Source organism: Eleutherodactylus coqui, chromosome 1 (genome assembly GCF_035609145.1).
Source record: "Eleutherodactylus coqui strain aEleCoq1 chromosome 1, aEleCoq1.hap1, whole genome shotgun sequence".
Lineage (NCBI taxonomy): Eukaryota > Metazoa > Chordata > Amphibia > Anura > Eleutherodactylidae > Eleutherodactylus > Eleutherodactylus coqui.
Window position 1 is genome coordinate 276180084 of NC_089837.1, and position 14639 is coordinate 276194722.

The window sequence follows — 14639 nt, forward strand, 5'->3', positions numbered from 1 at the left end:
AGAAGTGCAATAATCAGATCTGAAATGCTAAGGGGGACCTCAGTAGCCCTACAGAGAAAATAAAATTATGTGCATTCAAAATACAAGTGTGTGCTGTCTAAACCCTTATTTTTAATACCGATAGAGACTGGGACGGAGAGACTCTGGGACACTGCACCACATTCGATCTGCATGAATGAGTTCTATCAAACGCAATTTTTCATACCTGTTGAATCTTCACTGTACACCGGAAGTGGCACTATCGCATGTGCATTTTGAACACAGTCTATGATTCCTAGTAGAGTCCGTGTCAGTCTCAGAAGTTCACTGAAGCTATAGAATCCAAAATATATCAAATGACGCGCAAGGCTGACCACCTGCAAAACAGTCACTAAATTAGCTATAGATATTCAAATTTACGAACCCATAGTTATTCCCCACACTCTCTCTTTGGTAGCAATTAAAATTCTTTCAACAAGGCCACTATAAAAAAAAATTAAAAAATAACAATTTTATATAAATGCAGCCATATATTAATAGAAATGATTAAATGGATTGTCCAGTTGTAAACTATTGATGGCTTATTTGCAGGACAGGCCCTTCGGCAGTAGATCGATGGGAGTCTGCTCCCCTCTACCCCCTCTGATCAGCTATTGACCAGGCTGTTGTGTTCACCTAGTGAGCTGATTTCTACAGGAAGTAGACAGCTCCATTCTCACTGAGGTGACCAAGCCTAGTTGTAGAGACAAAATTCCCATGCACTTCAATGGGAACTTTACCTATAATACCAAGCCTGGTCACTGCAGTAAAAATGGAGTCGTCTGCTTCCTTGTAGAAATCAGCTCAGTGCACAAGCCTACTTGCTTAGAAAACAGCTGATCGGTGGGGGGCTCAGGAAGCAGACTCCAGCTAATCTACTACTGATGTCCTATCTTGGGGATAAACCATCAATAGTTGGACAATCCCTTTAGAGGGCCACCTGAGTGATTTTTTTAAATTCATTCACTATGTAGCTATCCCCAGTATATATATAAAATCAGCTAATATTACCTTGGTTAGTTATTTCTTTGTGTCTGAATCTCTTGGCCTTTTTTTTTTTGCTCACATGATCATGTTATCTCAATTCTGACCAGTTCAGATCTACTGGTGGTTAGGGTTTCCTTGTCTACTCATTTTTAACAGTATGTGTGATGGTATTACCTGAATCTACCACACAAGATTTTTAAAGTGGAATACAGGCATTCCTATCACAGTTACCGATGATGATCACACAGCTCTTGTCACACAGGAATCATAGAGGAGATCACAGCTCATCCTCCTGACTGAATACTTATGGTCTGTAGCTTAGTTAGGAGAATATAGAAAGTAATGATAATTAAACTGTCCCTCCAGCAGGCAAAAATGGTATAGCCTTAGCCAATGTTGTGCTGATGCATCATGGAATTTCATGAAAGTGAAAGTAAAAAAATGTGAGCCTTAAGATGGTGGCAGACAGGGCGCTGCATTTTTTAAAATAAAAACTTGTTCCTCCCTCCAAAAAAGTGTGCACCTCTCCAAACTCATGTGCACCAATTTGATACATCCTACATGGCCTGTACACGTTTTGTATAAGTGGCAGGCGCTCATACATTCCTGGCAAGCAGAATGTTTATTATGAGAAACTCCAGTTTTGAAAAATAAAGCCGCATGTGTCCTAAAAAAAAACCAAAAAAAAAATATTTGGGTAGGCCACAAAACAAACAAACAAAAAAATCACCCTCAGGCCTCATTCATATGGGCGTCAGCCAAAAATTGCGGTCACCAAATCTTCACCCTGCATCAAAAGACAGGTCTTAAAGGGGTTGTCTCGCGGCGAAAGCGTTTTTTTTTTTTTTTTAAATGGACCCCTGCATTATGCCCTGTGAAAAAGAAAGCATGTGTTAGTTTTTAAAAAGCACATTGCACTTACCTGCATCAGCGTTCTGCAGCTTCTTAATTTCTTCTTTTAAAGATGGCGCCGCTGGTCTTCTCCCACGGTGCACCGCGGGTCTTCCCATGGTGCACCGTGGAGTTTCTTCTTCTGTCTTCCGCGTTCCACTGCCGATACAGCCACCTCATTGGCTGATCGGCACCCTGTGACGGAGGCGGAGCTACGATGACAACACGGTGACCAGCTCTCCGGCACGAACGGCCCCATTCACCAGGCACAAGACCGCACAGCGCAAGCGCGTCTAAAAACGCCAGACGACTGCGAAATTAGATGGAGCCATGGCGACGGGGACGCTAGCAATGGAGCAGGTAAGTGAATAACTTCTGTATGGCTCATATTTAATGCAAGATGTATATTACAAAGTGCATTAATATGGCCATACAGAAGTGTATAACCCCACTTGCTGCCGCGAGACAAACCCTTTAACCTATATTTTGAGAAAAAATGCTGGAAGCTCCCATTAACTCCTTAGAGAGCTGAAAAGAGGGAGGGGGAGGAAGTTCACCGGGGTCCAGCGCGCTGAAAAGACAAATAGCTCCATTTAAGCAATTGAAGCCATTCAATGAATTTCTGCCGATATGCCCATGTGAGTGGACGAAAAAACACTAATTACTCTAGAGACTTGATCATAGCTATTCTTTATTGATGCGATTTTCAGCCACAATACGGCCAACGTCAAATCACATCGACCGTGTGAGTGAGACTCTAGAATGCAGTACTCCAAAAGGGAAATTGTTGCTCTGGGCACAAAGGCCACACTCCCAGTCGTGAAGGGGATAAACAGCTATAAATTCTTAAGGCAGCACTCATAAGTACTGTGCAAAAGTTTTATTTAAGTGTGGAGAATATGCTGCAAAGTAAGAATATTCTCAAAAATAGAAGTGCTCATAGTTTATTTTTGTCAATTAAGTGCAGAGTGAATGAACAAAAGAGAAATCTAAATCAAATCAATATGTGGTGTGACCACTAGAGATGAGCGAGCACCAAAATGCTCGGGTGCTCGTTACTCGGGACGAAATTATCGCAATGCTCGAGGGTTCGTTTCGCGTAACGAACCCCATTGACGTCAATGGGCGACCCGAGCATTTTTATATATCGCCGATGCTCGCTAAGGTTTTCATTTGTGAAAATCTGGGCAATTCAAGAAAGTGAAGGGAACGACACAGCAACGGATAGGGCAGGCGAGGGGCTACACATGTTGGGCTGCATCTCAAGTTCCCAGGTCCCACTATTAAGCCACAATAGCGGCAAGAGAGGCCCCCCCTCCTAACAACTTTTACTTCTGAAAAGCCCTCATTAGCAATGCATACCTTAGCTAAGCACCACACTACCTCCAACAAAGCACAATCACTGCCTGCATGACACTCCGCTGCCACTTCTCCTAGGTTACATGCTGCCCAACCTCCCCCCCCCCCACGACCCAGTGTCCACAGCGCACACCAAAGTGTCCCTGCGCAGCCTTCAGCTGTACTCATGCCACACCACCCTCATGTCTATTTATAAGTGCGTCTGCCATGAGGAGGAACCGCAGGCACACACTGCAGAGGGTTGGCACGGCTAGGCAGCGACCCTCTTTAAAAGGGGCGGGGCGATAGCCCACAATGCTGTACAGAAGCAATGAGAAATATAATCCTGTGCCACCGCCATCAGGAGCTGCACACGTGGGCATAGCAATGGGGAACCTATGTGCCACACACTATTCATTCTGTCAATGTGTCTGCATGCCCCAGTCAGACCGCGGTTTTTTATAAATAGTCACAGGCAGGTACAACTCCGCAATGGGAATTCCGTGTGCACCCACAGCATGGGTGGCTCCCTGGAACCCAACGGCTGTACATAAATGTATCCCATTGCAGTGCCCATCACAGCTGAGGTAACGTCCGATTAAATGCAGGTGGGCTTCGGCCCACACTGCATGCCGCAGTCAGACTGGGGTTCTTTAGAAGTGGACACATGCAGTTACAACTCCCTGTGGACCCACAGCATGGGTGGGTGCCAGGAAGCCACCGGCGGTACATAAATATATCCCATTGCATTGCCCATCACAGCTGATGTAACGTCAGCTTTAATGCAGGTGGGCAAAAAATTAATTGGATTACACTGTAGGCGAGGGCCCCAAAAAATTGGTGTACCAACAGTACTAATGTACCTCAGAAAAATTGCCCATGCCCAACCAAGAGGGCAGGTGAAACCCATTAATCGCTTTGGTTAATGTGGCTTAATTGGTAACTAGGCCTGGAGGCAGCCCAATTAAAATAAAAATTGGTTTAGGTGAAAGTTTCAACGCTTTAATGAGCATTGAAACGTATAAAAATTGTTTACAAAAATTATATGACTGAGCCTTGTGGGCCTAAGAAAAATTGCCCGTTCGGCGTGATTACGTGAGGTTTCAGGTGGAGGAGCAGAAGGAGGAGGATGAATAGAATACACAGATTGATGAAGCAAAAAGTTCCCCGTTTTTGATGGTGAGAGAGAACGATGCTTCCATTCGCGGGTGCAGCCTACGTATTGCTTAGGTATCGCTGCTGTCCGCTGGTGGAGAAGAGAAGTCTGGGAAAATCCAGGCTTTGTTCATCTTGATGAGTGTAAGCCTGTCGGCACTGTCGGTTGACAGGCGGGTACGCTTATCCGTGATGATTCCCCCAGCCGCACTAAACACCCTCTCTGACAAGACGCTAGCCGCAGGACAAGCAAGCACCTCCAGGGCATACAGCGCGAGTTCAGGCCACATGTCCAGCTTCGACACCCAGTAGTTGTAGGGGGCAGAGGCGTCACAGAGGACGGTCGTGCGATCGGCTACATACTCCCTCACCATCCTTTTACAGTGCTCCCGTCAACTCAGCCTTGACTGGGGAGCGGTGACACAGTCTTGCTGAGGAGCCATAAAGCTGGCAAAGGCCTTGGAGAATGTTCCCCTGCCTGCGCTGTACATGCTGCCTAATCTCTGCGCCTCCCCTGCTACCTGGCCCCCGGAACTGCGCCTTCTGCCACTAGCGCTGTCGGATGGGAAAGTTACCATCAGTTTGTCCACCAGGGTCCTGTGGTATAGCATCACTCTCGAACCCCTTTCCTCTTCGGGTATGAGAGTGGAAAGGTTCTCCTTATACCGTGGGTCGAGCAGTGTGTACACTCAGTAATCCGTAGTGGCCAGAATGCGTGTAACGCGAGGGTCTCGAGAAAGGCATCCTAACATGAAGTCAGCCATGTGTGCCAGGGTACCTGTACGCAACACATGGCTGTCCTCACTAGGAAGATCACTTTCAGGATCCTCCTCCTCCTCCTCCGGCCATACACGCTGAAAGGATGACAGGTAAGCAGCATGGGTACCCTTAGCAGTGGGCCAAGCTGTCTCTTCCCCCCCCCCTCCTCATGCTCCTCCTCCTCCTCCTCAACGCGCTGAGATATAGACATGAGGGTGCTCTGACTATCCAGCGACATACTGTCTTCCCCCGCCTCCGTTTCCGAGCGCAAAGCGTCTGCCTTTATGCTTTGCAGGGAACTTCTCAAGAGGCATAGCAGAGGAATGGTGAGGCTAATGATTGCAGCATCCCCATTCACCATCTGGGTAGACTCCTCAAAGTTTCCAAGGACCTGGCAGATGGCTGCCAACCAGGCCCACTCTTCTGTAAAGAATTGAGGAGGCTGACTCCCACTACGCCGCCCATGTTGGAGTTGGTATTCCACAATAGCTCTACGCTGCTCATAGAGTCTGGCCAACATGTGGAGCGTAGAGTTGCACCGTGTGGGCACGTCGCACAGCAGTCGGTGCACTGGCAGATTAAACCGATGTTGCAGGGTCCGCAGGGTGGCAGCGTCCGTCTTGGACTTGCGGAAATGTGCGCTGACCCGGCGCACCTTTCCGAGCAGGTATGACAAGTGTGAGTAGCTTTTCAGAAAGCGCTGAACCACCAAATTAAAGACATCGGCCAGGCATGGCACGTGTGTGAGGCTGCCGAGCTGCAGAGCCGCCACCAGGTTACGGCCGTTGTCACACACGACCATGCCCGGTTGGAGGCTAAGCGGCGAAAGCCATCGGTCGGTCTGCTCTGTCACACCCTGCTGCAGTTCGTGGGCCATGTGCCTCTTCTCTTCTAAGCTGAGTAGTTTCAGCACGGCCTGCTGACGCTTGCCCACCGCTGTGCTGCCACGCTGCGCGACACCGACTGCTGGCGACGTGCTGCTGCTGACACATCTTGATTGCGAGACAGAGGTTGCGTTGGAGGAGGAGGAGGAGGGTGGTTTAGTGGAGGAAGCATACACCGCCGCAGATACCAGCACTGAGCTGGGACCCGCAATTCTGGGGGTGGGTAGGACGTGAGCGGTCCCAGGCTCTGACTCGGTCCCAGCCTCCACTAAATTCACCCAATGTGCCGTCAGGGAGATATAGTGGCCCTGCCCGCCTGTGCTTGTCCACGTGTCCGTTGTTAAGTGGACCTTGGCAGTAACCGCGTTGGTGAGGGCGCGTACAATGTTGCGGGAGACGTAGTCAGGCAGGGCTGGGACGGCACATCGGGAAAAGTAGTGGCGACTGGGAACCGAGTAGCGCCTATACGGCAGCATCTCCAGGCTGATAAATTTGGCTATGTGCACGTTTAACGCTTGAGCGTGCGGGTGCGTGGCGGCGTACTTGCGCTTGCGCTCAAACAGTTGCGCTAGCGACGTCTGGACGCTGCGCTGAGAGACATTGCTGGATGGGGCCGAGGACAGCGGAGGTGCGGGTGTGGGTGCAGGCCGGTAGGCACTCGTGCCTGTGTCCTCAGAGGGGGGTTGGATCTCAGTGGCAGGTTGGGGCACAGGGGGAGAGGCAGTGGTGCAAACCGGAGGCGGTGAACGGCCTTCGTCCCACCTTGTGGGGTGCTTGGCCATCATATGCCTGCGCATACTGGTGGTGGTGGCTCCCCAGCTGATCTTGGCGCGACAAAGTTTGCACACCACTGTTCGTCGGTCGTCAGGCGTCTCTGTGAAAAACTGCCACACCTTAGAGCACCTTGGCCTCTGCAGGGTGGCATGGCGCGAGGGGGCGCTTTGGGAAACAGTTGGTGGATTATTCGGTCTGGCCCTGCCTCTACCCCTGGCCACCACAGTGGCTCGGCCTGTGCCCACACCCTGACTTGGGCCTCCGCGTCCTCGCCCGCGTCCACGTCCTCTAGGCCTACCCCTACCCCTCAGCATGCTGTATTACCAGTAGTGCAGAAACAGAACGCTGTCATTAAATGTGCCGCTTATTAGCCTGTGGTTGGAGGCTGACTTCGCTTACGGAATGCACAGCAGAGGCAGGAAAGAATTTTGCGCAAGCCTGCTGTAACACTTAGCTGGCTGCGTATGAATTAGGACAACTACCCCCAGCAGAGACCCAGTACACTTGTGGACAGGAATACAGCGGTGATGTAAGAGACAACACAGAGGCAGGAAAGAATTTTGCGCAAGCCTGCTGTAACACTTAGCTGGCTGCGTATGAATTAGGACAACTACCCCCAGCAGAGACCCAGTACACTTGTGGACAGGAATACAGCGGTGATGTAAGAGACAACACAGAGGCAGGAAAGAATTTTGCGCAAGCCTGCTGTAACACTTAGCTGGCTGCGTATGAATTAGGACAACTACCCCCAGCAGAGACCCAGTACACTTGTGGACAGGAATACAGTGGTGATGTAAGAGGCAACACAGAGGCAGGAAAGAATTTTGCGCAAGCCTGCTGTAACACTTAGCTGGCTGCGTATGAATTAGGACAACTACCCCCAGCAGAGACCCAGTACACTTGTGGACAGGAATACAGTGGTGATGTAAGAGGCAACACAGAGGCAGGAAAGAATTTTGCGCAAGCCTGCTGCAACACTTAGCTGGCTGCGTATGAATTAGGACAACTACCCCCAGCAGAGACCCAGTACACTTGTGGACAGGAATACAGCGGTGATGTAAGAGGCAATACAGAGGCAGAAAAGAATTTTGCGCAAGCCTGCTGTAACACTTAGCTGGCTGCGTATGAATTAGGACAACTACCCCCAGCAGAGATCCAGTACACAGAGGACGGTCACAGGCAGCCCAAATAGATTTTTTTTTCCCAAATTTTTTTGGAAAGGCCCACTTCCTATATACACTAAATATGTCTTCTGTCCCTGCCTCACCACTACTGGCCCTGGACAATGTAAAATTACTGCAGGACGCAATGCTCTGCACGGCCGATATACAAAAAAAATAAAAAATGTGCAACAGTGCAAAAAGCAGCCTCCACACTACTGCACACGGTTAGATGTGGCCCTAAGAAGGACCGTTGGGGTTCTTGAAGCCTAAAATAACTCGTAACGCTCTCCCTATAGCAGCTCCGGCACCAGCAGCACTTTCCCTGAACTATGTCAGAATGCATCTGTGGCGAGCCGTGGGAGGGGCCGATTTATATACTCGGGTGACACCTGATCTCGCCAGCCACTCACTGCAGGGGGGTGGTATAGGGCTTGAACGTCGCAGGGGGAAGTTGTAATGCCTTCCCCGTCTTTCTATTGGCCAGAAAAGCGCACTAACGTCTCAGAGATGAAAGTGAAAGTAACTCGAACATCGCGTGGTACTCGTCTCGAGTAACGAGCATCTCGAACACGCTAATACTCGAACGAGTATCAAGCTCTGACGAGTACGTTCGCTCATCTCTAGTGACCACCTTTTGCTTTCAAAACAGCATCAATTCTTCTAGGTAGAGTTGGACAAAGTGAGTGATTTTGTAGAATTACAGTTAAGTGTATTATTAACCCCTTAGTGGCAAAGCCGGTTTGCGCCTTAGTGACAAAGCCAAATTTTGGAAATCAAACGTGTTTAACATTGAATAACTCCGTAAAGGTTTTGCATATCCAAGTGATTCTGACATTGTTTTTTCCCCACATATTGTACTTCATTTAGCTCGTAAAAACAGACCAACAGAATTTGTGAATATTTATTAAAAGTGCCAAAATTGGGAACATTTTTCAAGTGTAAGATCTCAATTATGTGCAAACATACTGCACAAATTTTTGCTAAGATATATATTTCCATCTGTTTACTTTATTCTGTTTGCACATTTGAAAAACTTTTTTTTTTTAGGAGACATACAAATTTAACATTACTTATCAATATTTTGTTTTCCTACACCAAACAAGATTGTAAAGGCTCATTTGGTGCCAAAATGATAGATACCCCCACAAGTTACCCCATTTAAAAAACTACACCCCTTAATATAGTCACTGAGGGGTGTCATGAGTATTTTGTGATTGTTCTCAGCAAGAGAAACGACGTAATCTTGTAGATATGATACCTTTTAATGGCTAACAAAAATACATGATGTAATAATAGCGAGCTTTCGTACCAACGCAGGGTACTTCTTCCGGCTTAAATGGATTGGATCTGAAGAGGCATGCATATTTATACACACTTATAACATACATACTTATGACAAGGCACAGATATGGATGTGATTGGTTCGCACTTAAAAGGAATTCTGCAAACCAGAAAACAAACTTTTTTTGTCTAGGCACTGATAGCAGAGTGAAAGTTTTATGGCCTCTAAATTACTGTTGGAGGGGGGGAAAAAGGTCAACAGGCTTGAATTGTTATAAGAGATACACAAACATTTTTAGCTAAATACTGATAAGGGAGTGAAAGTTTATGGTCCCTGAATTACTGTTGATGGGGGTCTTATCTGTGCAATCAAGCCTCACACTTCCCATTCACGCATAAATCCTGGGGAATAATTTAACCCAGTATTCAGCGTGTCAAAGGTTGTTATCAATTTATACTCCCAAATTCTTCTGTGGTTTTGTGACTTGAAACCACCCTTCAATATCAAAACTCTCATATCTCCTATGTCATGTCCATGGCTAGAGAAGTGTTCGGCCACAGGTAATTCTCTTCTTCTGTGTTCAATCGTGTGGCGATGAGATCTCATCCTGGCTTTCAGTTTCTGTCCTGTTTCCCCAACATAAAGCCCCCCAACAGGACATTTGCTGCACATGATCAGGTACACAACATTGGACGAGGAACATGTGAATGTCCCCTGGATCTTATAGTCCTGCTGTGTGTTGGGGATCCGTATCCTGTCTGCAGTCAGTACATGTGAGCAGGTCTTACAGCTCCTTACATTACAGGGATAAGTTCCTTTTTGTGTGTCAGAGGGTAATGCACTCCTGATTATAAAGTTCCTCAAGTTAGGAGGTTGCCTGTAACACAGAAGCGGAGGGTCCGGGAATATGGTTTTCAGACGGTCATCCTTGTGCAGGGTATGGTGGAGTTTTCTTGCGGTTTTCCTCAGTACCTCTAGTTGCGGATTGTAGGTCACTACTAGAGGCACACGATTGTTTCTTTCCTTCTCCTTGTATTGGAGTAGTTGACTTCTGGGTATCCTGGTGGCTCTGGTGATTTGGTCATCAATTGAGGTGGGATGGTAGCCCTGATTTATAAATGTTCTTTTAAGATGGTACAAATGTTCCTCTCTGTCTGTTGGGTTGGAGCAGATCCGGTTTTATCTGATGGCCTGGCTGTAGACAATGGACTTTTTGATGTGTTTAGGATGGAAACTGTCCCATCTGAGGTATGTGGGCCGATCAATCGGTTTTCGGTACAGGGATGTCTGTATTGAGTTATTTGAAATCTTTATGGTGGTGTCCAAAAAGTTGATTTCTGTATGCGAGTAGTTTAATGTCAGGTTTATGGTGGGGTGGAATGCATTGAATCTTTCATGGAATCTTATTAATTCTTGTTCGGTGTTGGTCCAGATGATCATGATGTCATCAATGTAGCGGAAGTAGGCCAATGGTTTGCTGGGGCAAGAGGCCAGAAAGTCACTCTCCAGTTTTGCCATAAAAAGGTTGGCATATTGCGGTGCCATTTTACTGCCCATGGCAGTCCCTGTGAGTTGCAGGAATTTCTCTTTGCCAAAGGAGAAATAATTGTGTGTGAGAATGAATCTTGTGAGTTGTAGCACTGCATCAGAGGCGACCCCATTGGCCTCAAGGTGCGCCTGGCAGGCAGTCAGTCCATCCTCGTGTGGGATGTTGGAATATAAGGATTCCACATCCATAGTGGCCAGGATGGTGCCATTGGGGAGGGGACCTACGGTTGACAGTTTGTTCAGTAGGTCCGTGGTGTCTTGCAGGTAGCTGGTTGTGTTTCTCACCAGTGGTTTGAGGATGCCTTCCACCCATCCTGAGATTCCTTCAGTGAGGGTTCCCACACCTGAGATAATCGGTCTTCCTGGGTTGCCAGCTTTGTGTAGTTTTGGAAGCATGTAGAATGTCCCCACCTTGGGGTTCTCCGGTATCAAGTCCAGAAGTTTTGTGGAGCCCACAGACAGGCTTCTAATGACCCTTCTCAATTCCCTCACATATTTCTGAGTCGGGTCTTGATTCAGTTTAGTGTAGTATCTGGTGTCCGTCAGCTGTCTGTTTGCTTCCTTTTTGTAGTCCGATGTGTTCATGAGGACTATAGCACCACCCTTATCTGCAGGCTTAATTGTGATTTCCTTGTTGCTCTTAAGTGCATGGATGGCCCTTCTTTCCTGCATATTGATATTAAATGTTTCACTTCCATGCTTGTCCAGTATAGTGGATTGCACTGCATGCCTAAAGGAGTCTATGTATTTGTCCAAAGTGCGACTCCGGCCAGGAGGGGGCGTCCAATCAGACTTCTTTTTGGCCCCAAGTTTATCCTGTGTTTGTGTGCTTGAAAGGCCTGTGTCCTCTTTATCATGAAATAATTCTTTCAGTCTTAGTCTTCTGAAATATTCCTCCATGTCACTACAAAGTTCTGTTTTGTCAAGTGTTTTAGTGGGACAGAATGAAAGTCCCCTGGAGAGGACACTGAGCTCCACCTTACTGGGGTTGTGAGATGACAGATTGATAACACAGCTGACTTTACCTTTGTCCGTGTCCCGTTGGGGGTTCTGTTCCCTCCTGCCAGACTCGGGGTGCTCCTGATCCGTGTTTGGGCACAGACCTGCTCTGAGTCGAAGTCTCTGGAGTTTCTTTTCCTTGTTCTGAATAAGGCAGCATCGTAGTGTTGTATAAAAGTGTTGCATTTCCAGGTTCACATCCTCTGTAAGTGTATTTCTTAAATTTTGTATGTCCACAAGGGCCCTATTCTTGTTGCTGTAGAAGACGTGGATAAGGTGATTCCGCAGTCTCTCAGAAGTCCTGTAGCAAAGACGTTGTGCATAACGAGTGTTGTAAGTGTGCAGAGTTGGGTTCTTTAGGCAGAGGCCTTTGGGGCTCTACTGGCTAACACGGTACCAGATCTTTGTTTTCATTATACCTAATGGAGGATACCAGAATGTACCGTACAAAAATGGAACTGAAACATCTTCTGAAGAAGTTGGCACAACTGGACAGCGACATTTTCTTTCTAGCCAGATGCAAGAAGGAACATCTAATTCCCAAAGGCCTCTGCCTAAAGAACCCAACTCTGCACACTTACAACACTCGTTATGCACAACGTCTTTGCTACAGGACTTCTGAGAGACTGCGGAATCACCTTATCCACGTCTTCTACAGCAACAAGAATAGGGCCCTTGTGGACATACAAAATTTAAGAAATACACTTACAGAGGATGTGAACCTGGAAATGCAACACTTTTATACAACACTACGATGCTGCCTTATTCAGAACAAGGAAAAGAAACTCCAGAGACTTCGACTCAGAGCAGGTCTGTGCCCAAACACGGATCAGGAGCACCCCGAGTCTGGCAGGAGGGAACAGAACCCCCAACGGGACACGGACAAAGGTAAAGTCAGCTGTGTTATCAATCTGTCATCTCACAACCCCAGTAAGGTGGAGCTCAGTGTCCTCTCCAGGGGACTTTCATTCTGTCCCACTAAAACACTTGACAAAACAGAACTTTGTAGTGACATGGAGGAATATTTCAGAAGACTAAGACTGAAAGAATTATTTCATGATAAAGAGGACACAGGCCTTTCAAGCACACAAACACAGGATAAACTTGGGGCCAAAAAGAAGTCTGATTGGACGCCCCCTCCTGGCCGGAGTCGCACTTTGGACAAATACATAGACTCCTTTAGGCATGCAGTGCAATCCACTATACTGGACAAGCATGGAAGTGAAACATTTAATATCAATATGCAGGAAAGAAGGGCCATCCATGCACTTAAGAGCAACAAGGAAATCACAATTAAGCCTGCAGATAAGGGTGGTGCTATAGTCCTCATGAACACATCGGACTACAAAAAGGAAGCAAACAGACAGCTGACGGACACCAGATACTACACTAAACTGAATCAAGACCCGACTCAGAAATATGTGAGGGAATTGAGAAGGGTCATTAGAAGCCTGTCTGTGGGCTCCACAAAACTTCTGGACTTGATACCGGAGAACCCCAAGGTGGGGACATTCTACATGCTTCCAAAACTACACAAAGCTGGCAACCCAGGAAGACCGATTATCTCAGGTGTGGGAACCCTCACTGAAGGAATCTCAGGATGGGTGGAAGGCATCCTCAAACCACTGGTGAGAAACACAACCAGCTACCTGCAAGACACCACGGACCTACTGAACAAACTGTCAACCGTAGGTCCCCTCCCCAATGGCACCATCCTGGCCACTATGGATGTGGAATCCTTATATTCCAACATCCCACACGAGGATGGACTGACTGCCTGCCAGGCGCACCTTGAGGCCAATGGGGTCGCCTCTGATGCAGTGCTACAACTCACAAGATTCATTCTCACACACAATTATTTCTCCTTTGGCAAAGAGAAATTCCTGCAACTCACAGGGACTGCCATGGGCAGTAAAATGGCACCGCAATATGCCAACCTTTTTATGGCAAAACTGGAGAGTGACTTTCTGGCCTCTTGCCCCAGCAAACCATTGGCCTACTTCCGCTACATTGATGACATCATGATCATCTGGACCAACACCGAACAAGAATTAATAAGATTCCATGAAAGATTCAATGCATTCCACCCCACCATAAACCTGACATTAAACTACTCGCATACAGAAATCAACTTTTTGGACACCACCATAAAGATTTCAAATAACTCAATACAGACATCCCTGTACCGAAAACCGATTGATCGGCCCACATACCTCAGATGGGACAGTTTCCATCCTAAACACATCAAAAAGTCCATTGTCTACAGCCAGGCCATCAGATACAACCGGATCTGCTCCAACCCAACAGACAGAGAGGAACATTTGTACCATCTTAAAAGAACATTTATAAATCAGGGCTACCATCCCACCTCAATTGATGACCAAATCACCAGAGCCACCAGGATACCCAGAAGTCAACTACTCCAATACAAGGAGAAGGAAAGAAACAATCGTGTGCCTCTAGTAGTGACCTACAATCCGCAACTAGAGGTACTGAGGAAAACCGCAAGAAAACTCCACCATACCCTGCACAAGGATGACCGTCTGAAAACCATATTCCCGGACCCTCCGCTTCTGTGTTACAGGCAACCTCCTAACTTGAGGAACTTTATAATCAGGAGTGCATTACCCTCTGACACACAAAAAGGAACTTATCCCTGTAATGTAAGGAGCTGTAAGACCTGCTCACATGTACTGACTGCAGACAGGATACGGATCCCCAACACACAGCAGGACTATAAGATCCAGGGGACATTCACATGTTCCTCGTCCAATGTTGTGTACCTGATCATGTGCAGCAAATGTCCTGTTGGGGGGCTTTATGTTGGGGAAACATGACAGA

The 14639-nt window shown here is 47.3% G+C and overlaps 1 protein-coding gene across 3 annotated transcripts in view; it reads right to left on the reverse strand.

The window, feature by feature from the left end:
* ITPR3 (inositol 1,4,5-trisphosphate receptor type 3) overlaps positions 1 to 14639 on the reverse strand; it is a 665728-nt gene that overhangs the window by 376967 nt on the left and 274122 nt on the right. For all 3 annotated transcript variants that reach the window (XM_066609086.1, XM_066609095.1, XM_066609083.1), the window contains one exon: positions 206 to 356. In XM_066609086.1, the coding sequence (XP_066465183.1) occupies positions 206 to 356 (151 nt within the window). The remainder of the gene's footprint in view (positions 1 to 205; positions 357 to 14639) is intronic.